At 41.8% G+C, this 23,258-nt stretch overlaps 1 protein-coding gene across 1 annotated transcript in view; it reads right to left on the minus strand.

The window, feature by feature from the left end:
- The window catches only part of efl1 (elongation factor like GTPase 1), a 92,360-nt gene that overhangs the window by 56,006 nt on the left and 13,096 nt on the right, over positions 1-23,258 (minus strand). The window contains exons 11-14 of the mRNA XM_070828464.1: positions 21,980-22,079; positions 15,589-15,746; positions 14,932-15,089; positions 14,418-14,553 (exon numbers count right to left, since the gene is read on the minus strand). Coding sequence (XP_070684565.1) covers positions 14,418-14,553; positions 14,932-15,089; positions 15,589-15,746; positions 21,980-22,079 — 552 coding nt within the window. The remainder of the gene's footprint in view (positions 1-14,417; positions 14,554-14,931; positions 15,090-15,588; positions 15,747-21,979; positions 22,080-23,258) is intronic.

Genomic DNA, 23,258 nt, shown 5'->3' on the forward strand with positions numbered 1-23,258 from the left:
CCCACTCAAAATAGCAAAATACAGAACACTGATGTCTGCAGGTGCCAGACACGGTGGTAACTGTTCACTGTCTGAAAGTATGTGCCTGAATCTGAAAATGCTGTTCAGAGCTAAGAGCAATGTGCAAACACACAAGTGTATTCAGATCATTTCTGTAAACAACTCACACTGTCTTTATTTATTTAAACCGTTTCTAGCTCTGTCCTCAAAAAAAATGTATAGAATTATGATTTTATCATGGCCAACTATGTTAACCAAGCAAGTAGCACTGGCTTTGCTGAAGTGAGACGTTGATCAGACCATATTTTATGATCATGAGCATGTCTAACCGAATGAACTAGATTAATGACAAGATATGTGATTGAGTGTCAAATGAGTTTTCACTGAAAGCATTAGAAGTGTGCCACACATGCTCCTACTGTAATTGAGCAAGTATAAGTTTTCATTTTCCAGTTTCCCTCAATCACACCAAAACATGAGGCATCCATTTCCAGATGTATGCACTCACAAAGCTCTGTAAATGCATGTAAAAGTGTTACATATAACATCTTTACATCACTTGCGCTCAAACACAAGGGCAAGAGTTTATGGGATCTGAGAATCAAGGGTTTCAAATGGGGATACTGGTACTGATAGGTACTGTCACTAGGCATGGTATCTGTTGGAATAAGCTGTTAGTTCGTGATGTTTGGGTGCTGGTGCTTCAGGCAGGCTTATTGAACGCAAATTACGCTAAGAGCACATTAAGATAATCCTGAGTAATGTAGAGGTCTTTCTGCCATACATCCATGATTTCTGTTCTGAGGTCTACTAACAGTGAGTCTACCAGCGTGCTGCTGACGCACAACATAGTGCACTCAGATGTAAACATACAAATGAAGTGAATAGATTGGTCAGTGGATTAACCCCATTGTCAGCAATCCCCAATCCAGCTACTTTAGTCAGTATGAAAAAGGCATTAAGCTCAGCTGCGACAATCACATTGGAAGAGATAACCTGTTGCTAATTTTGCATGGAGTTCTGGAACTCTGAAGAAAGTAATGTGGAGTGATGATAAAACCATTTGCTCTTCACTCACTGCGAGGTAGGGTGCAGAGATTACTGCAGATTGCAGAGGCAAAGAGCAGCACAGGTACACAGCATTGCTTCTGGCTACATCACGCACAGCTGTTACCTCATTAGCGGTGCTTTTAACAGTCAGCAGCAACCAAGGTCAAAGGTGAAATCACTTGAGTTAGCAGCACTTGGTGGAAATTTCGAGCAGTGTGCCATGCCAAAGGTAACGCTTTCACCTCAATGGGCACCAGCGTCCTCCCAATAGGAAAACAATGACACATCGAGCACAGAGCGGTTTTACCGCTGATCATGTGTGGGCGGCCTACAGATTTTAAATGAAGGGGAATCCCTCTTCTTTTCATCTCTTTTTTCCCAAGCTACATCTTTGCTCAAACAGACTTGTTAATGTGAGCTTCAAAGACCTGAAACTGTTTCAGGAAAAAAGGCAGAGAAGAAAAATGTAGATCAGCCAGGAAGAGAGAAAGTGGAAGGGAGACCTAGACAGAAAGAGGGGACAGTGAGGAAAAGAGCGGCGGAGGAGAAAAAGAGAGAGGAGAGGAGGGGGTATGAGGGAAGAGGTGGTCAATAAATTTCCGAAGGGAGAGCGGAGGACTGATGAGGTGGAGAATGTTTCATGGCTGTGGGATCCCAGCAGGGCTCGGCTGGGACTGGAAACTGTGTCAAGGACGACTGAGGAAGAGACAGATGAGTCAGGAGCATCAGAGAACTCTAACTGTTTCTACCACACACACACACACACAGGCTCGTCATGTAGCAATAATGGTTCAATTCCATCTTTGTCTACATCAAAGTTAATCTATTACTGAATTTTGACAAATCAACAGCACTTTACTCAAAGACAAGTCAATATGAGAAAACAGATGCAATACGTCCTTTCAGAGACAAAGCAAGACTCGACAAAGGGATTCTTCCCTCCATTTGCCAAACTTTCCTCTCAAATTCAAGGCCATCATGAATGAGGAACATTGACAAAAGCATTGCAATGTCCACTTTTTACCACGTCCATCTTCACTTCATGCAAAACTCAGCCAGCCAATTAGAATCTCTGTGCTGGATTAGGGTTCAATTTTGACCTTCATCCTGTTTTTATGAGAGAAAATGTTTGGGCTTTAGCTTTTTAAGAAGAAACACATGATGTTAGCACACTAGTTGGTTGAGGGGAACTGTACATGTGGCAGGTATTTAAGCCAGATGGAAACCCTGAAAAACCAGACACAGAGCTGTAACCCTAGATTACAGAACTGATGACAGTCATACACACTGATGTTTGTGATTAACTTCCACTCTACATGAGATAAAAGTGGCAATAATACCTGCATTCATACCGAACCTTGGGACATCCAGTTCAGAATGTGAAACTCTTTGTTTGGGCTGCTGTCGAATTATTGAATTAGCCTGATACACTTTCATTAGGTCTTCATCTTATGTGTACGGCATAAATACAGCAGTTGCTGTATGCTGGTCATGTTTTATATAGTTAGTATAATGAATGAGAAACCAGGCATGGAAAAGCCTCTCTAATATAATTTAGCTTTTGTTTGGGAGCATTTTAGTAAGGCTTAGCTAAAACAATCGGAGTGAATGGTAAATGGTCTGTATTTGTATAACGCCTTTCTACTCAAAGCGCTTTTACATCACATCTTCATTCACACATCGTTCATACAGGAGGAATCTAAGTTGGAGGAGACTTTCACCCACATTCACACACTAAAGCTGCTTCAGGAGCAAGTGGGGGTTCAGTGTCTTGCCCAAGGACACTTCGACATGCTGACTCATAGGAGCCGGGGATCGTACCACAGACCTTCCGATTGATGGACGACCCACGGAAGAAAACCATGGGCTAACTAAGTCTGGGTATAGGATCCTTTTCACAGTGTGATTTTGCCCTGTATGAGATGATGGATCCCAGATCTTCCAGATCTTGCTGTGAACACATCCAGCGACTGCCAATTCCGGGCTTTGGAAGTGAAAGACAACCTGTGGCTAAATTCTGACAGTGTCACCTACAAACCACAGCTACGGACCAAACAATCAGAATACGACATGAAATGACACAGAAGACACAAGCCAGTGTGACACTTCACAGGGGTCATTGTTATAATAAAGTTTATGGGAAAAAAAACATGTGTCTGCACAAGAAAAATTCAAGAATTATCCACTACTCCAGCAGTGGCAATTCAAACTGGAGACAAAACAGAATATTAGGATAAACCACTGAACTGAATATAAAAAAACAAACTTCACTGTTAGCCCTTAAGGTGAATTATCTTATGCCAAGTATAGAGCCATATGCCTATGTAGAATGTTGGTTAAACTAACTAACTAATGGAAATTAAGGGGCTGAAGGCGAGAAACTCATGTAAGTGGGCAAAGGTTTCGACCATCCAAGTTTTTAAACAGGTGAAAACAATATACCAGCTAACACTTCAGCACTTCAACTGCTCTTTATACTACAAGGCAGGGAAATCCAACAGCTGGTTTGCAATACGATAAACACTAAGTGTGTCGTTATTAATACGGGACATGTGCTTGGATGAGTTATGAAGTTTGTTTCAATGAACGGAAATAAATATGCGATACTGATATATTGCGATTGAGAGTATCCAACGTGTTCGTGCTGCCTTGTTGTGGATTTGGCCATGTGAAGTGTAGATTGTGTGCACAGTGCTAGAAGTATGTTAATAACAGTTTGATTACATTTCCCTGGAACATTAGGGTAATTAGTGGTTTCTAAATAACTTTACACCTCCAGGAGTGAGCTTTTATTTCCAGGCCGACCAAAAACTACACTTCTGTGTTTCCTCTTAAACGAATAGACATGACTGATTCTCTACCAGGTTCTTCACAGTAAAAATCAAATGAAGGAGCGTGCCGTTTTGTTTAATAGTATGGAGCAGAAAAAGAGCAGGAGCAACAGCTGACACACCCAGCAAAGGGGAGCAGGGTGGGAACTGATCTGGTGCAAGTCTTGTGTGCACTCTACTACATTCTGTCAATAGAAACAAACAGCCTCAACTCAAGGTCCACTTACTTGCTCACTCTGGAGCTTTTGGCCACTTGACAGCTTAAAGCTCAAGCTTCTACACTTCTGTGCCTATTTGGCAAACTCCATCTGTTGACGGACTGAACTTACCAAGCTCAAGAATGTACTTTGAAGCTCAAAGTCTGCATGTGCTAGAATCAATATATTTCTGCATTTCTGCATGTGCTGGAATCAACATATAAATAATACAGTTTGTTGAAACTTTTGATAGTGGGTAGCAGTTTCTTGGTGCTACCAGTCTGTACTGAAAGCCAGGATAAACACATCTTTGCTTCATACTGATCTTCAAGTCTTATAGTGAGTTTGTCAAGTCCACTGGTTTCTAGCATGACTGGAAAAGTAAATAAATGTATGACAGCACAGAGATGAAACTGATATCATCTCACCATAAGTGAGACTGGGAGAAAATTGCTGTAGAAATAAATACAAATGTTGTGTTTAAATGCCACAATTCGCAGTCAGTGGATTAAAAAGCAAAACTGCACTTTGCAGTGTTGGAGTACAGAGGTGTGCTTTACAGAGCTGTCCTACGGTTTGAAGCGGAACACAACAAGAAACTGTCATTGTTCATGATCTGGTCTGATCTGTGCTGCACTGAGATGAACCCAGCTGGCCTCTGCCATCACCCGTGTGGTTGACATCAGTAAAATCATTCAGTCAGTGTGTTCAGCTAAAGATCTGGGTCGCTAGTCACCGCTGGCACGCCAAGAGAGAAGCCTAATGCAAAACAAATGTTTTCATAAAGTCGCCCAGTGTTGAATCAGCATCATTCATTTCACTCAGACTCCTTTTTTCAGTCCTTTTCCCTTTTTTTCTTCCCCAAGGACGGGTTTGGATGACTTGGACTGTGGCTGCGTCTCTACAGACAGCTGCTTCATATTAGGCCCTGATGATGAGAGTTTGATGTTGCCCACGTCTTTAACCTCTGTGACAAACTGCTGGCCTTACTAAGCTCACCATCAAATACGACTGAGCTGGCGGTGTACTCTCCCTCAGCTGCAATCACAGATAAATCCCAACGCTGGCTGGGTGTATGGTTCTAATCAAAAGCACTGAAGAGAATTAAACAAAGGACTTTTGTTAAGGTAGTCAGATTGTTCCATAGCGCAGACAGTGTTAGGCCCAATACATGCCATTCTGCTTTTTATGGGGAACTATTACACCAAACTGCTATTTACAATTTACTGAATCACATCTTTAGATAAAAAGCACTCTTCACTTCAACACAGAGTCCACAAGCAGTTCCTACTGCTCTATTGTCGTGCAGTTTAATACAGCTATATGCTACAAATATGCTATAAGGCCAAAAGTATGTGGACACAAACATTACACCCTTAATTGACTTAAACATGCCGATCCAAAACCACAAGCTTCTATAACAGCCTGCACTCTTCATGTTTTCCACCTGGCTGCAGGGACTTGCTCCCATTCAGCCAAGAGCATCCAAAACAGTCCAAAACTGATGCCAAGTGAAAATGCCTGGCTAGAAGTCAGCACTTCAGTTCATCCTAAAGGTTTTGGATGGGTTTGAGGTCTAGACAGTGCAGGCCAGTCAAGTTTGTTCATACCAAACTGAGAAACTAGTTTTTATGGCTGGAACATGCTTCTCTGTGCCCCATGCAAGCAGGACAGCCTGGATGTCGTTCTGCAGTTGTTAAGATTTGGGACGTCTGAAAAGTGGCTCCTCCTCCTGCTCTAAGAGCATAGAAACTTTTACATGCGTCACTGCAGAACTATAATTTTCGCTTTAAGCATCTTATGTTGAATCAGGTGTTATTCAGTGTTATTTTTTCATCAATTAAAACCACTATAAAAAATATTCACACTTGTGACAATGGCAACACTAAGCATTTAAGATGGTGAAAGCTGTAGCCTCTGAATGCTTAGAGGACTTTACAATCAAACAGGACAGTAAGAAATACAGGCATTACAAATATGATGAAAATTTGACTAAAATGAAATAGAGCATAACAATATTCAACTAAAATGTGGAACTAATTTCCTTTTTGCGTCAAAATCCTAAAACTAAAGTAAAATCAGCTGCCAAACTGAACAGTGAAAAACACTGTTGTCAACAAGCCCAAACTATGAAAAAGAGATGAAGCCCAAAACTACACTCCTGTCCACACAGATCATTTCCAAAAGGGAAAAGAATGAAGTAACGGTGTTTGACATGCATGACTAAACAGAATATATCACTGAGATCCGTATCAGTTCTAACATTATAAAGAAAGTCAAAATGACTAACGCCTGTCTTTACCCAGAGGGCTGATGAACCTGAATCATTCTGAGGAAGTGATTCTGCTACGTCACTATGGACTGTTAAGAGACCTGGTAAACTGGTTAATTCCCAAAGATAATCTAAAAGACCAGATAACCCAGACGACGCCCTACTGTGATCACTTATGAGAGATCAACATGGAAATGTGAGCTGGAGGCGTCTCAGCATGAACACTATGATCTGCAGAGCTGCAGTCTTACACACTTCTCTGCTCCTCCATTAGTACAGTCACCCACCCAACATCCCATAGAGACTGTGTCCGTCCCCCGACCACTCAGATCATTTAGATCTATTAAGTCCAACAGGAGAGGAGTTCAGCATAAACACGTAATCAGAATTAATACCACCATTGGTACTATGAAACAGGACAGGAGAGTTAAATGTGGACTTTTAAACATCAGATCTCTGCCATCCAAAGCTGTTTTAATAAACGATCTGATATCTGACCATGAAATTGATTTATTGTGTCTGACTGAAACCTGGCTATGTCTTGAGGAGTATGTTAGCCTTAATGAGGCCACTCCTCCCAGTCATATTAATACTCATATTCCCAGAGATTCTGGAGGTAGAGTTGCAGCAATCTTTAACTCAAGTTTGGGTCTAGGTTGGACTATTAAACTAAATTATAACTTCTTTGAAAGCCTTGTTCTTAGTTTTTCACACCCAACCTGGAAAACTCTAAAGCCAGTGTTGGTTGTCACAGTGTACCGCCCTCCTGGCCCGTACTCTGAATTCTTAACTGAGTTTTCAGAGTTTTTATCAGACTTAGTCCTCAGTGTGGACAAAGTGATTATAGTAGGTGATTTTAATATTCATGTGGATACTGAAAATGCTGCCTTTGTCTCACTTTTGGACTCAATTGGCTTCTCCCAGAGTGTAAATGCACCAACTCACTGTTTTAACCACACTCTTGACCTTGTTTTGGCTTATGGTGTTGAAACTGAACAGTTAAGAGTCTTTCCACATAACTCTATTTTATCGGACCATTACCTGATAACATTTGATTTCTTGCTACAAGACTATGCTCTATATGACAGGGAGGTCCTCACTAGATCCTTATCTGATAGTGCTGTTGCCAAATTTAAGGAGGTGATTCCTTCAGTATTTCAGCCAGTGTGTCCCTGTGCTATGGATGACCCCCATGTTAATCTCAGCCCCTCCCAAATTGATTATCTGGTCGATAGTGCTGCAGGTTCACTGCGAATGACACTAGACCCTATTGCCTCTCTAAAAAAGAAGAGAATTAAAGAAAAGAGACAAGCTCCCTGGTATAACTCCCAGACACGCGAGCTTAAGCAACACTCACGAAGGCTAGAAAGGACATGGCGGGCCACCAAAGTGGAAGAATCCCGTTTAATCTGGCAAGATAGTCTTAAAACCTATAAAAAGGCCCTCTGTAATGCCAGAGCCGCCTACTACTCCTCATTAATAGAAGAAAATAAAAGCAACCCTAGATTCCTTTTTAGCACAATAGCTAGGCTGACAAGGAGCCAGACCTCTGTTGATCCTTGTGTTCCCTTAGAGCTCAGCAGTACCGACTTCATGAGCTTCTTTAATGATAAAATTCTAACTATTAGGGACAAAATTCAGCGCCTCCTGCCCTCAACAGGGTCTGGTCCAACTTCAAACCTAGGAACCATAGAAACAGCTGTTACACCTGATGTGTACTTGGACTGTTTTTCTGCAATTGATCTTGCTGAATTGACCTCAATAGTCTCCTCATCTAGACCATCAACATGTCTCCTAGACCCCATTCCTACTGGACTACTTAAAGAGGTCCTGCCCCTAATTAACACGTCCTTACTGGATATGACAAATCAGTCTTTACTAACAGGCTATGTACCACAGTCCTATAAAATAGCAGTAATTAAACCTCTCCTGAAAAAGCCTACTCTTGATTCAGGTGTGTTAGCTAACTATAGACCTATATCCAACCTTCCCTTTCTCTCCAAGATCCTGGAGAAAGTTGTAGCTAATCAGCTGTGTAATTTTCTAAACTCTAATAGTCTATTTGAGGATTTTCAGTCAGGTTTTAGAGTGAAGCACAGCACAGAGACAGCACTGGTGAAGGTTACAAACGACCTCCTTGTGGCATCAGACAGAGGACTCCTCTCTGTCCTGGTCTTGTTAGACCTGAGTGCTGCTTTCGACACCATCGACCATCACATCCTGTTACAGAGACTGGAACAGTTCATTGGTATAAAAGGAACTGCATTAAGCTGGTTTAAGTCCTATTTATTAGATCAATTTCAGTTTGTACATATTAATAATGAATCCTCTGTCCACACTAAGGTTAGACATGGAGTTCCACAAGGTTCAGTGCTTGGACCAATACTCTTTATCTTATATATGCTTCCTCTGGGTAATATTATCAGGAAGCACTCCATTAATTTCCATTGTTATGCAGATGATACACAATTATATTTATCAATAAAGCCAGATGAACCCAATCAGTTGGCTAAACTTCAAATCTGCCTTAAGGACATAAAGTCCTGGATGAGCAGCAACTTTCTGCTGCTAAATTCAGATAAAACTGAAGTTATTTTGCTCGGCCCCAGACACCTCAGAGACAGCTTTTCTACTACCATAACTGCTCTGGACGGCATTAATCTGGCCTCCAGCTCCACTGTGAGGAATCTGGGAGTCTTATTTGATCAGGATTTGTCCTTTAACTCCCACATTAAACAGATTTCTAGAACTGCCTTTTTCCATCTACGTAATATTGCCAAAATTAGGCCCATCATATCCACTGATGATGCAGAAAAATTGGTCCATGCATTTGTCACTTCTAGGTTGGACTATTGTAACTCATTATTATCAGGCTGCCCCAATAAGTCGTTAAAGACTCTCCAGCTGGTCCAGAATGCTGCTGCTCGTGTTCTGACGAGAACTAAAAGAAGAGACCACATTTCTCCTGTACTGGCTTCTCTTCATTGGCTTCCAGTAAAATCTAGAATAGAGTTTAAAATCCTTCTCCTCACCTACAAGGCTCTTAAGGGTCAGGCTCCATCATATCTTAAAGAGCTCATAGTACCGTACCACCCCACTAGAGCACTGCACTCCCAGAATGCAGGCGTACTGGTGGTTCCCAAAGTCTCCAGGAGGCAGAGCCTTCAGCTATCAGGCTCCTCTCCTGTGGAACCTCCTTCCAGTCTGGGTTCGGGGGGCAGACACCCTCTCTACATTTAAGAGTAGACTAAAAACCTTCCTTTTTGATAGGGCTTATATTTAAGGGCTGGCTCAGGCCTTAGACCAGCCCCTAGTTATGCTGCTATAGGCTTAGACTGCCGGGGGACTCCTATGGTGCACTGAGCTCCTCTATTCTCTATCCTCCTCTTCCTCTCCATCGTCTCATGTCAGCCAAATGTCTGCCTCTAACTTGCTATCTTCCCCGGAGCCTTTCTGTGCTTTCTCATCTCTCAGGTTCCTGTGGATCCTGTGGATCCTGGTCCTGGCCCTGCTGATGTGGTTCTCTGGTTCCTGTGGGTCCTGGTCCCGGTCCCGCTGATGTGGTTCTCTGGTTCCTGTGGATCGTGGTCCTGGTTCTGCTGATGTGGTTCCCTGGTTCCTATGGACCCTGGTCCTGGTCCCGCTGATGTGGTTCTCCACCAGCCAATGGATGTGCGTCTGTCCAAGGCTACAGCCTGTCCGTCCTTGGGAGCTGGATCTCTCCTTCATTGTGGTGCTCCTGGAGGTTTCTCTTTTCCCACTGGGTTTTATGAGTTTTTCCTTCCCGAAGAAGGAGGGTCATAAAGGGCAGGTAATGCCTCGGACTGATCCACCGGACTGATCCATTGGCCTCATCGACTGCTGGACTCTTTATTAGATTGTTTGTTTGCTTACACTTGTTTATTTCAGTGAACTTTGTAAAGCACTGTGAGACAACTCTGAATTGAAAAAAATTGAATTGAAAATTGAATTGAATATGGTTAAGATTTTAGAGACAAGTCAGTGAGAGAGAGAAGTGGGGTCGTGAGTGAGCAGGATCAAGTACGTGATATCAGCAATGAAAAATAAGAGCAGTGACAAACACTGCAGCTCAACAACTTATTAATAAGATTGCTATGACATGCTTTGGTACTTCCTCACGTGTATGAAGACCTAGTACGTCTATTCATATTTAACAACTGATCAGGAAGGAACCTGTGGAATGAATAATAAGTTCACCCACCCGGTGCAAAACCAAATTCTGTGATACACAGCAATCTTCAAGGGAAGAGTAGGATTTTTCTGTTAGCTATGTAATGTTTACCAAGTTCAACGTTTTAATGTTTAAACCAAATTCTATATTGAAATTTGTTTTACAAATGTCAAGAAAGCTATCCTTTCTATAGCCCATAACAGCAAGTTGTGTTTTTCCTTGTGTGAAGTTTTATACAAAGAGGGTCAAATTAATTAGAATTACATTCCAAATATAATGATTACATGTTTATGTGAAGGAAGGTTCCTTACTTTGGGACCATGTCTTACAATGTTATTTTGCAAAAAGTGTTGGTAACCACCAATTCCTTTAGCTGCTATCTGCTCTACTGTGTTCACCAGCTTCTGCCTTACTTTGTCTGCTGTTTGGTGTTGGGCAGGTACTGTAAAGAGGGTTTCACTTTATTTTTCCTTCTCTTTTTTCTTTTAACTGAAAACAGCTGCCTGTAGCTGCAGAAAACAAGGTTGATGAAAGCATAGCTGCAGGATGGAAAAACCAAAACAATTAGCAGAAAGATGGTAAAAAGCTCAGTACCGATGTCTGGTAATAATTCTCGGTGGGTTTGTCTTCATGAGGGACTCCTTTAAAAGTAATTTCACCCAATGATCCATAAAAAAAAAAATGATTGATGCAACTTTAAAATAATTCTTGTAGCACTTTGAGGCCATCTGGTGGTAATGTAAAGAATGACAATGAGGCAACAATGCATGTCACTATACCAAAGATCATCTGTGGCACTGAAACATGTAATCCTGTGTTTTGATGTATAAAACATTTTGAAATCCGTTATGACGACTGAATCTACCCAGCCAGTGTGATGCTGACCTTCAGTGAAACCTGGCACTCACCTGGAGTTTAAAACGTTCTCCAGTGAATGATTGTAGGTTGTATTCAAAGCTAAGTTGTCAGAGAGCCGGAACATGATGTTGCCGTTTCCAACAGCTGGCAGAAAACAGAGGGGGGAGGGCGGCACAATACAGCACATACAGTACAACAGCTGCCTTTTCTATTGTCTGCCTGTGTGTGTGTGTGTGTGTGTGCATATGCAAGTTCTCTGCTAATCATTATAAACAGCCATAGTGGAGGGTGTCTCACTCCCACATGTATGCTCATGACACACTGACTCGCAGACACACACACACACAAAAGAACCACAGTGCTTTGTCATGCAGTCCATGCAGTGTGCCGTCATGTGGTTAACTAGAAAATTATGTTTCCGACATCAAATGCTGCCTTGTGTGTATATTTGTGTGAGAAAGTTGTGTGTGTGTGTAATTCTTTCCCTCTCCAATTACTTGCTCCAGCCGTCGGATAATAATGGGGGTCTAATCAAGGCCAAGCCTGGTGGGGTTTACACACTGGTGCTCCAACTTCCTCCCTGCCCCCCAGTCCACTAACAGGACAGGAATGATGGCTCCCATATGGCCCAGTCACACACAGAAAGATGTGTGTTTTTGTGGATGAGTATAGGGCAGAAATTGTTTGCATACCGCCTGCCTCTTTCTGCTTTCTACTTAGTCATCAAGCGTCTTGGTGGAATGCACTGAGATCCCAGGGGACACAAACTGACTAAGTCTTACTACATCAGTGCTAAGCATCGCAGTTAACGGAAATCAAGAGAAACTCCTCCCTCGCACTTTTAAACTGCATCAATCTGCAGTGAGCGCCCCTCAGAGAGTAGCACAGTATCATAATAAAAACATACTAATATGCTTTTATTTAGCAGTTTATAATGTTTACCATGTTCACAATGTAAGTCTGGAATGTTTGCATGCTAACATTTGCTAATTAGCACGAAAGACAAAGAAAAGCTGAGGCCAATGGGAATGACCGTTTTGTAGGTATTTGGTCAAAAACCAAATAAACTCTGACCGCATGATGGCATTAGATGAAAAGTCGGGAGATCGCCAACATCATCTGATAAATGTATTCATCCATTTTTTGTGCCAGTCTGTTAAATAGATGTTGACATGCGGTATTTCACTATATAATCAAAGAAAAGCTGACCTAGCACTACAGACTGAAATCATTAAGATACATCCTCCAGGGACCATGACTATCTGAGTGAAAATTAATTCATCTCCATCCAATAGTTGGTGAAATATTTAGAGACTAGGAATGGTTCTGCAAAATGTTATTCTGTTTCACAAAGACTCTTAGCACTATAGAATGCTCCCTTTGAAAAATAGTTTTTTCTGTAATTAATTTGGCAAGTGTAGAATGGTTCAAGCCCAGGTTGGCTCTACTGGCATGTGAAACACTTCCAGTTGGACCAAAGTGGTCTTTGCATTATATTTCTTCCACAGTAACATTAGCTGAAACAAAACACATAAACATGAAATTCGAAGTTCCCTTGATTTTCCTGAAGGGGCCCATTGTTTTTCACCATGGTAGCTCAAGACACATCGATACTTTCCATTTCCAACCATAGTGTTACATAACAAGTAAGGGGTATTTAAAAGAGTCAAGAAGTCTAAGTACATTAGATCTAAGCCAAAGGTTAAGTCTATCTCTGTGCATCCAACCCAAGAACTGTGGGCTCCAGCCTCCCTCACTGTGTGGGCCACACCCAAAATCCATTTACAGCCCATATGGGAGCTGACAGTCCAAACTAAATAAGGAGCAGAGGGATCTGAGATGCTCACTCAAGGGCGGATCGTCTTATTGATAACTTGTTCCTACTGTGCATTCTGCCCCACACCCATACACACTGATGACTGTGCGTCAATATCCTAATGCACGTCTCCTTCATAATTCACGATACTCTCACTGGACGAAATCACACTTTCATTCAGCATTGGCAGCACTCAGGAACATTAGTGTGAGGTCACATCAATACTACACAAAGTACCAATCTCCACATGCCACATTACTTACACATATATATATATGATTCAAGCACTCACAGCTAAACACGCTATAGAGTGGATCTGAATATGTTCTGATTGAACACAAATTATAGCAAATTTCAAAGTAGGAGCCAGTAACAGAATGCACACTTTCCACTCGTAGAGCATATAAGTACATTACGGAAAATCCATCTTTACAGAGCTGCTAACTATGATGGCTAGACCCTGCAGGGGGTGTATATAGTGCTTAATTAGCTGTAACAGAGAGTGAACTTTACAGTGAGGATGTGGGAATCTAGGAACGGATATGGGCTTGAGTCAAGCTCATATCCAAGTTTTAAAAGTGAGGCACGCAGAACAGAAGCACATGTCAGGTAGTAGTGATACTATTAAGTACCAACATTATACACACAGCATACACACCAATAGCAAGAAGGTTGGTAAAAATGTCAGAAATGCCTTCCACGCATTAAACGTGAAACCAAAAGTACAGGGTGTTGGTCAAAACTGAAGCAGCACAGCTGAAGACATCCTGACTAGCTGTGCCATACTGTGAATCATGCTCTAATAATACTAAATCCTACATTTCACATGATACAACCAATAGCATCTTTCTGTTAGATCCACCCTGCCTGGTTAACTACACATCACTGATACGTTTGTACTCTGTAGAAACAAAAAATACATTTTGGGCTGACACCTGCCCTTCCAAGCCTCTGAAGTGTTCCAACTGCCAGCCCTCTAACATTATCTACGTGAAAACTGAGGATATTTTACTTCCAAGAAATCCCCAAATGATTCATCCTACTTGACAGCTCTACCACATGATGTACACCAGACAGGGCCAAGCACGTCAAGGTCGACACACTCATTTATCACACTTTTCTACAGTCACAAGACTGGAATCAAATGTTTTGATGGTTCACCTGCAACGCAAAAACCAAAAGAAGAGATGGAAGTATTTACCCAGGACATTTCCTGCAGGCACCTCCTCCAGCTCCTCCAGTTCTCTCCCCATCAGCAGGTAGAGGCTTTCCACAGAACAACAGGACAGATGAGGTACTTCAGGCGCACAGTCTGCAGCACTGCAACCCTCTGGTAGCTGGCAGAGATGACAGAAGGAATGAATGTAAGGAGAAAAGAGGCTCACAAGTGTAGCTTTTACAATCATCGATTCTTTGGGATCACATTGCCTGGACAGCTATGTTAGTATTTCCCATTTAGTTGCAATGGAAAAGCAAAGAGAGGAGTTGCCCATGTAGTGCTGTCAGTGATCGGATTATATATTATATCATATTAACTGAACTGAGCAAATATATTTTACCAGGCCTAAAAAAATAATTTTACAGTAAATACTGGAACTTTTAACTTATACGTATATATTTAGATATAAAAAACTCAGTTTTACAGCACATTTGTACAGCATATAGAGAACAGAGAAGAGCAGAGCAGGTACTGTAAAGGTAAAGTGATAACTTACCATGTTCAGGCCCCGGGCAGGGTCATACTTTGGTCCTAGTACAAATACTCTCTGTCCTTTCTTGACCACCCCACTGTAGATCCGTGCAAACGCTATAAAGGTCTCCTTCTGCTCCTCTTCCTCTTTTGAGTCTTTCAAGGTCAGACTCTCCATCTTAGCTGACAGAGAGAAATAAGACACAGAGAAAGGGTGTCAAAGTGAGAGTCAATCCAGTGAACCATCTTGTAGCTGCTCTGACACTGGATGCTACAACTTGTTGTCTTTCCTTTTTTTTCCTCTTTATTAGGTCTAAAACATGTAACAATTTTAGCTGCATCCAAAGAATAATGACTGCTTCTACCTGCTTATTCTTTACAGCCATGTAATAATGAACAATCGTCACGTATCAAAACGTAATTAAATAGCAGTTTTCAGTAAAAGAAAATGTGGCTCCAGGTGGTTGGTTTTGACTCGGTGCTAATATTCCATGGATTAAATGTGGCACTTTCAGCCAATATTTCTTTGAGCATTTAATATTTCAACCTTACCGCCAACCATTCCCCACAGCTCCCATCAATCTGTCACCTACTTGTAAAATCCATACAAAATATTGGTACTGGTCTTTTGTTGTATGTTTAGAGAAATAAAAAGAGATGAAAAGTGGAAAGTTGAGCTTACCTCCGCTGAGCCCTGCAGGTTGGCCGTCCTGTGGCGTACTCCGTGATTGGGCAAGGTCTGTGTGGCTCTCTGCTGCTGTCTGATCTGCTGCCATCCTACCAGCATGTCTCTGTCTAGCCAGCTCCCTGCGCTGGGCAATCTCCTCCTGGGTCAACGGCCTAAACACACAAAGTTCATGTCACCAAGGACCAACCTAGCAGCCCTGTGGAAAAATGCTTCTCATTTTGTACTTGGGTTAGTAAAGGTTATCAAAAACAATCAGGTTTGGAATTACAGCCTGAACAAGTTCAACTCACTTTGTGATAAAGGCTATTATATTCATCATCATCATCATCATCATCATCATCATCGGCACACCTACTGTTACCACCCTATGACAATACGGATGACATCATTGAAATATCATTGATGAGCTCAATCATCTGTCACATAAAATAAAATAAGTACATTCCATTCCATTGTATTTGGAATGGGACCATATATAAACACATGCGTTGAGCACTGCGAGAGCATCACTGGATTGGCAACAGGAGTGTGGGAGTTCTGTCAATGCCTGAAACATTCTGCCTGCATCTAACCAAAAACTATTTCTAACATGGAGCCTGTTCAGTAAATATTCTTGTCAAACTTTAAATTCCACAAATAGGTATCTTAGGGGCGAGAAGCAATCCACAGTTGTTCCTATATTAGTTTTGCTGTGTGAAACTGTGTGTGTGCGCATGCAATGTGGTTTGCGTGTGCACGGGCAGTTTGGTGGGAGTGTTAGCATGTGTATGTCTGCATATGGCCTCTTCAAAAAGACCACAGTGACTATAGCAACACAGCTGCTAACAATGGGCCTGAGTGACGGCATCCAACACAGAGTTCAGCTCCATGATGACAAACCACTTAAAACAACTCATAATTTGCCCCTGACAGCAGCAGCAGCCCTGCCGACTCACTTCGACTGATTGCACCTCTCTTTTGCATAAATTGGATATAAATGGGGCCACTGACTGAATTCAAGATTCTAAAAGGAAACCACAAAAAAGCAAACCCCACTGGATGATGGCCTGGCCTTAAAAACAAATAACTTCTAACCGACTTGCAGCTTCAAACTGCACAAGTCAGCTCGCTCGGTAAAGCTCACTTCTCTCACATTACTTCCTCCAAAACCAGAAAGACAAACCAAAAGCGTACAGATGTTAAAGTGAAGGTTATCGATTTATTTATTTGAGCCTAGAACAGGTCAAACACTGCTGCGTGGTACATACAAGGCTTCATGCTTTCCATCAGGTCCACAGCTGAGTCCCTGCTTTTTTCCCCTCAAGGGGTCAAACCAGTCGCTCATTGGTAATAATGGGAATGTCAGGATTTGGTTTCTGGCCGCGCCTGCTGCGGTTATGAAGTAATGGCTTCCAAACACTGGAGCCGGACGATCGGAACCACAAACAGGCCTTTTAACATTGTGAAATGGGAGGAAAAAGTGTGCTGGAAAATTAAAGAATATATTGATTTTAAAGCTGTCTGCAAGACACACTTCATCACTTTTGCCGCTAAAGTATTTTGATTGAAGATGTTTTCCATTCAGGATCGCATGTATGAAAATGTAATTGAGCAGAGATTCAGATGAGATTCTTTTTGACATTTTAATGTATGCTGCATGTTGAGAAAAATTAAGTTGAAGGCTGTATTTGTAAAACTCTGAGCCAGTTTTTGAGCTGTCATGATGGAAAATACTTTGTGCAAGGAGCTCTCACTGAAAATATGCAGGTCGGCAGGTCCAGAAGAGTTTGATGAACACCATAATGTCATGCAATGCTCTGCAGGATATGGTGTTTACATTCTGCATAGCAACCCGGAATGCTCCAAGCTCAAATTGAAAAACAGACTTTCATTTCAAATCAACATGCAAATTTTAAGGCGGAGTGTATAATGGTTAGTTTAATGAGTTATCTATATACAGTGTTGGTACCACTGTAATTTGAGTTAGAGTTGATTTAACTCCATAGGCATGTCTTAATATTTTCTCAGGTTCTAAATAGTAGCAACATGATCCTCTCCACATCCTGAAGATTGCATGGCAGTGATTTCTAATGCCACCACCAGAGTTCCATCAGCTTTTACTGCTTAGGTCATTGTCTTGGGTTGAAAGTGTCACAGTGAAACCAACTGTAGTTGACTCTGGGCTGTCATGCCATGGTGACATACAGGATTGTTTATGAACCACTCATCTGTAGGCAACCTTGTAGCCATGGGCTGCCAAAGAAATGTCAGTATTGTGTATGTGTTCCTGCTGCAGGTAGAGGGCAAAAGAGAATGGGGGCTCTGGCTGGCTCATTAGCAGAGATTTTGGACAGGCTTTTTCCTTCCTGGCTCACAGTCTGAGGTGACCTTTCCTTCCTTCTTGTAGAATGCCTTTCTTCTCTCCCTCTCTTTCACATATTTGTAGCTCCTCTACCCAATTCTCTAACCCATCTCTGACAGCCTGTCTATATCCGCTCCCCTCTGCTTGCCACTCTGTTTCTCTTGTAGTGCACTGGCAGAGTCTGCAATTAGGATCCAGGGCTGTGACAGGAGGGAGAAGGAGAGCAGAGATGATGCCAGAGGGTTGAAGTAGGATCTTTCTACTCTGAATCAGATATGCTGGAGATCAAGAAGCTGAAAAAAAGAGGGATAAAGCATGGAGAGGGTGTGCAAGCAGCTGCGAGCATATATGCTGTACACGGTGAGCACCGTGTATTTCTCAAATTTCAGATCATCAAGAAGACACAAGTATAAACTCCATTTTTACTCAAACTTCCAAAGTTCTGAAGAAGTTAAGATGTTGAAGGTTTGTTTTGTTTCTTAGAAAATGCACCCTCTGAGAGAGGGAAAACAGCCTGATCCCAGATGTGGCAAATAGAGCAATGTCTAAACTCAGAGTAGCATTTCCAGGTTAGATAAGGCCTCCCCACCCTTTAAGTGTGAGTCTGGTGATATTTTTATACATCTTTTATTACCATGTAGTCTGGCTCACAGGATGGAGGATACATCCTTTGACCGACCATTACTGAGCTCCAGTCGTGTGTTTTCAAAGTCGTATTACCAACAAAAAAACAGAAGCTTGAGTGAACTTGAACGTATCGGTACATTACATACATACAAGTCAGTGCCAGTAATGCAATCCACTACCAGAGATAAAGGATGGAATATCAACTCGGACAGCAATGTCAAAAAATGCATCAATATCTGGCAAGAGAGTTTAGCAAGAACGAGTCTGGGCTTTTCCGACGTGCATTCAGCCTCTGTGATGTTGGTTTACACACTGCTATTAAATCATCTGTAGTTAAATCAGTCCAGAGAGCTCCTCCAGAACTTAAGTATAGGCAGGTCTCACCTCTAGAGCACTGATGATCCAGTAAGGTTTGTCTTTTTTTATCTGTTAACATCGTATCACATAGTCAACGTGCACTTTTTACTGTTTGTGTGGTGATTTGTTTTGTGGGGATTTAGCAGGTTTACATCAGGGCTCCTCTTCCAATGTCATGGAAATGCTTCACCACAACAAATGACCCCCTTTACCAGTTGCACTGGATGACATGTTCCTTATTAACATTTGCTAGCCTGGCTAACGATCTGTCTTCTTGTTTACAGCGTGTCTGATCGTCTGACTGCTAATGTTGCATGCCTTGTTGGACATTATTGTAGCAATGTTGTTGTGTATGGAGACCCCAAACCAACAAAAGTCAGTAAAGGCATAATTAGGAGGCCAGAAACTATAGATTGCATTAATAAATAATAATGTTAGTTAAAAATCAATATGAAGTGTAAAAAGATAAGATAGTTGTAATAGCTGTGTCAAACTGGTAATGCTGGTACAATTATTAATTGAGGACAGCTGTAATGATCATCACAGGAGTTTACTATACTGCAGTGGAGCAGTTTACAGCTTCAGCACAATTTAGCAAATGCAGATCGCCCTTTAGTGCACAATGAGGTGAAGTGAAGACAATGAGCTCTCTCTGGTTCTTAATAGCTCACACACATGCTCCACAGATCAGGCTATTAAACCAGCACTGGGACCAACACTTTTAATGGATCCTCAGCATCAAGCCCAGTCCCCTGTAAGTATCTGCTTCCAATGAGAAATGGCAAGAGTCTACTCTGCTCTAACATGTCATCCAGGCCTTTTAAGTGTGAGGGTGGCTTTGCTAGTCATCTCATTGGAGGAAGTAGCAGACCTTGTCTTCCAGCTTCATAAAGGACTTGAAGACGGAATCAGTGACACCAGGCTGAGATTAATGGGCCAGACACTGAAGAAAGGAGCTGTGTGACTCCGTCTATTACTGACTGTGGAGGAGTCAGGAGCCAGTGGTCTACCACTCAGTTCAACTTCAAGGAGGACACACGGATCAGGGAGGACTACTAACTGTATCCCATTCAAGAAGAAAGAAAAGCTCAGAAGAGGTAAAGGTGCGCCAGTGAAAGAGATGCCAACACTGAGAACAAATGGCAGACTAAATACACAGGTCAAGCATGGCATGTCATAACAGACCTGATTTTTGCCTCCTTAAACACAAGTTTCTAACTGTGATCTTAAAGTGATCTTATGTGATCTTGTTTAAGCTCACAGTTGTGTATGTACCATCTGTGTGTCTGTTAAACATTTCTGTAATGGTGTTAACAAAAATCAATCATTGTTTTCCACCAGTTTTTCTGGGGGCCGAAAGTAACCGCCTACTAGTAATTAACGTTCATGAGTAAAACACTGATTGGCTAAGCACCGCGTGCTGACACGTTAGCACTGTCAGCGTGGCTAACGCTGCTACGAAACTATTTTGGCTAGGCCAGCTCCATGGTTGTATGTGACATCAGAGGAGAGAGCCAGCTGGCCCAGACACAAAACGGCTTCCAAGACACTATGGCTGCTGACCTATTTTCCAGGCAAACTGTTCCACAACCCACTGGGGTGAGTTTTTCCTTATCCAGTGGGAAACCCCCTCCATGTTGACAGATAATAAGCAATTCTGAGCAGTTTGTCACCATTCCATACCGCAGGTCACCTAAGCAGGGTCCACACAAGCTAGTGGAAACCACAGCCGTGTTGGGTACATGTCAACTAGCTGAGACCACCACCATGTTGGGTGTATGTCAGCTAGCTGAGACCACCACCATGTTGGGTGTATGCGAACTACAGGAAACAACTGCTACGCTGGCTTGACCACTCCTATGTCTGCTTGGGACATCAGAGGTGGGAGCAGCATGCATGTTAACCCTTTGTGGTTCCAGATGAAGTCGGTGACCAAAACACTACAGCACTGGACAGTTTCCCAAACAATTCACCCCAAAGCCGAGTGTTTCTTTCTTTACCAAGTTTGCACATCATTCACAAGCGGACATTGCCATGCCAAAACCAGGTAATCAATAAAAAAATCGCAATCAGATCAAAGTCTTATTGGCTTGTAAAGCTGGGAGGTGGTGTAGTCGTGGGGAGCTAGAGGAATGTCAGTAGTAAAAAAAAAAAATGCAGTTTTTGCTTTGGATATTACACAGAGCTCATTTTCAACAGTTCTCATAGGGACAACTTTCAATCAAGGAAGCAGTCTATTCAAACACTCTCAGTGTGTTCAGTAGATTGTCCACAGTCATCAGGACACCGTTGCTGGAGACATATGTTGCTGATGAATTTTGCTGAGCACTTGCTGAGCAACTGTAATCGACTCCATTATATTAGGGTGCAGTAGACTGCAAAGACAAATACCTTAGAACTTGGACTAATAAAGTCAAAAGTCGCTGTATGAAAGGTAGAACTGGAGGGAAGTGAGAATCTAAGTTTTTTTTTTTCTGCAATTTGTGTGAAACACCTCCTTAAATAATGTTCTGTGTCCACTGTGCTAAAGCAGTGATTAAAGTGGTATTTATGAGCTTGTTCCTACAAAGTTCTGGGTAACTTCAGGATAACTTTTATTGTTGACCCTGAGGGCTTTATGTGAACAGGCCCCTAATTATGTGAAAGGTCTACTAACCCCTTATGGCCACCTTCTTAGATCGGCTGATAGTGGCCCTCTGGTTGTTCCCTGAGCCCGACTGGCTCTGACTGAGGGCGATCTGGCTTTTTCAGTCCAGGCCCACAAACTCTGGAATGCTTTACCTGCCAAGAATAGGTTTGCTAAATCTATCGCTGCTTTTAAATCTCTTTTTAAAATGTGGATCTAAAAAAAATGCTTTTATCTGTGTCAATTTCATTCATTTGTTTTTATTGATTTGCGTTTTATATTTTCTAACTACGTTGTAACGATGCCTTAGATACAGTACAAAGCAGACACAAGTTATTTGGCAAGTCCACAGCTTTGTGAGGTAAAAAGCTTCACTGCAGCACCATCTACTGACGACACTGCCTGCACACACACACACACACACACACACTTACCTCTGTCTGTTCTGAGGCAAGGCCTTGGTGTCCACAGCAAACATCTTGGACACAAAAATGATGACTGGAGCATTTTCCTCACTCGAACACTGCAGGAACGCTGGAAAACACCCAAAAGGAATTAAACACACATCTGTAATAACTCCTCTCAGCCTTTTTTTGGCAAGTTGCTACCATCAAGTTGCTCACTTAGTTTAAATGGTGAAAGCGATGATCACTGCTCATTGTACACTGCTCTTTACTAACGACAAAGCATAACAAATCCATCTGTTTTGCCAGCCTGTTTGTCAGGATATAAAGTCAGTCACTGACGCACCGAAATCATTTCTCACACACACACACACACACACACACTTGTGACTGCAGCACTACCAAGCTGAGGACAAAACAAAACAGTAAAAAAACAGATCAGCATTTGATCAGGTTTATCTTATTGGATGCTGATCCATTAAAACATGTTGCACAGTACTGCATTATGTCCATCCTGAAAGAGGGATGCCTCCTCTACAGTTCTTCCTGAGGTTTTCCCCCAGAGTTTTTGTCTTATCCAAACTGAGTGTCCAGGGATAGAACATGTCGTATGCTAGATTTTAAAGCCCTTTGAGGCAAATTTGTGATTTTGAGCTATATGAATAAAAACGGACAAGAAATTAAACTTCAAATTACTGCAAATTGAAATTATATGCTGTAAATGTAACATTATAATTGTACTTCAATTATGTAATTTTGAAAAGAACATTACATGCAAATAAACTTTACAGTAAATAAACAAAATAATTAGTTAAAACTTTTGAGAGCCCTCAAAAACTGGAATGAAGGGATTTTAGAAAGTCCTCGGTGAGGTGCTGTGAAATCACTGATGTCTGAGTCAGATCAGAGTGGCTGGTGGGTGAGATTTGATCATCTTCTAATCAGACTACATTAACGCTGGCAGGGCCAGGTGATGCAAAGGCAGTGAGCATTCAAAAAAGAAACTTCCCTTCTGAAGAGTGAAGGTTTTTATTTCTTTGCTGTCTGGCAGCTTTATAAAAATGATCTGACTTTCACAAGTACAAAGAGATATCCACGTTTTATCTATCCATGATATCCAGTCTGCTACAAAATGTATTCAGTGACTTTCCAATATTTCTATTCTTGTCAAGGTTGAAAGGTCTCTGAAAATCACAGGTTGGACTTGGACTGGGTTGCATCAGCTGCTTGGAAATGCAACACTAGCTTTGTGTGTCATGTCATTCCTAACTATTAACTAACTAGTTATTAAGTAACTAGTTCCTAACTA

This window comes from Pempheris klunzingeri, chromosome 1, assembly GCF_042242105.1.
Source record: "Pempheris klunzingeri isolate RE-2024b chromosome 1, fPemKlu1.hap1, whole genome shotgun sequence".
Lineage (NCBI taxonomy): Eukaryota > Metazoa > Chordata > Actinopteri > Acropomatiformes > Pempheridae > Pempheris > Pempheris klunzingeri.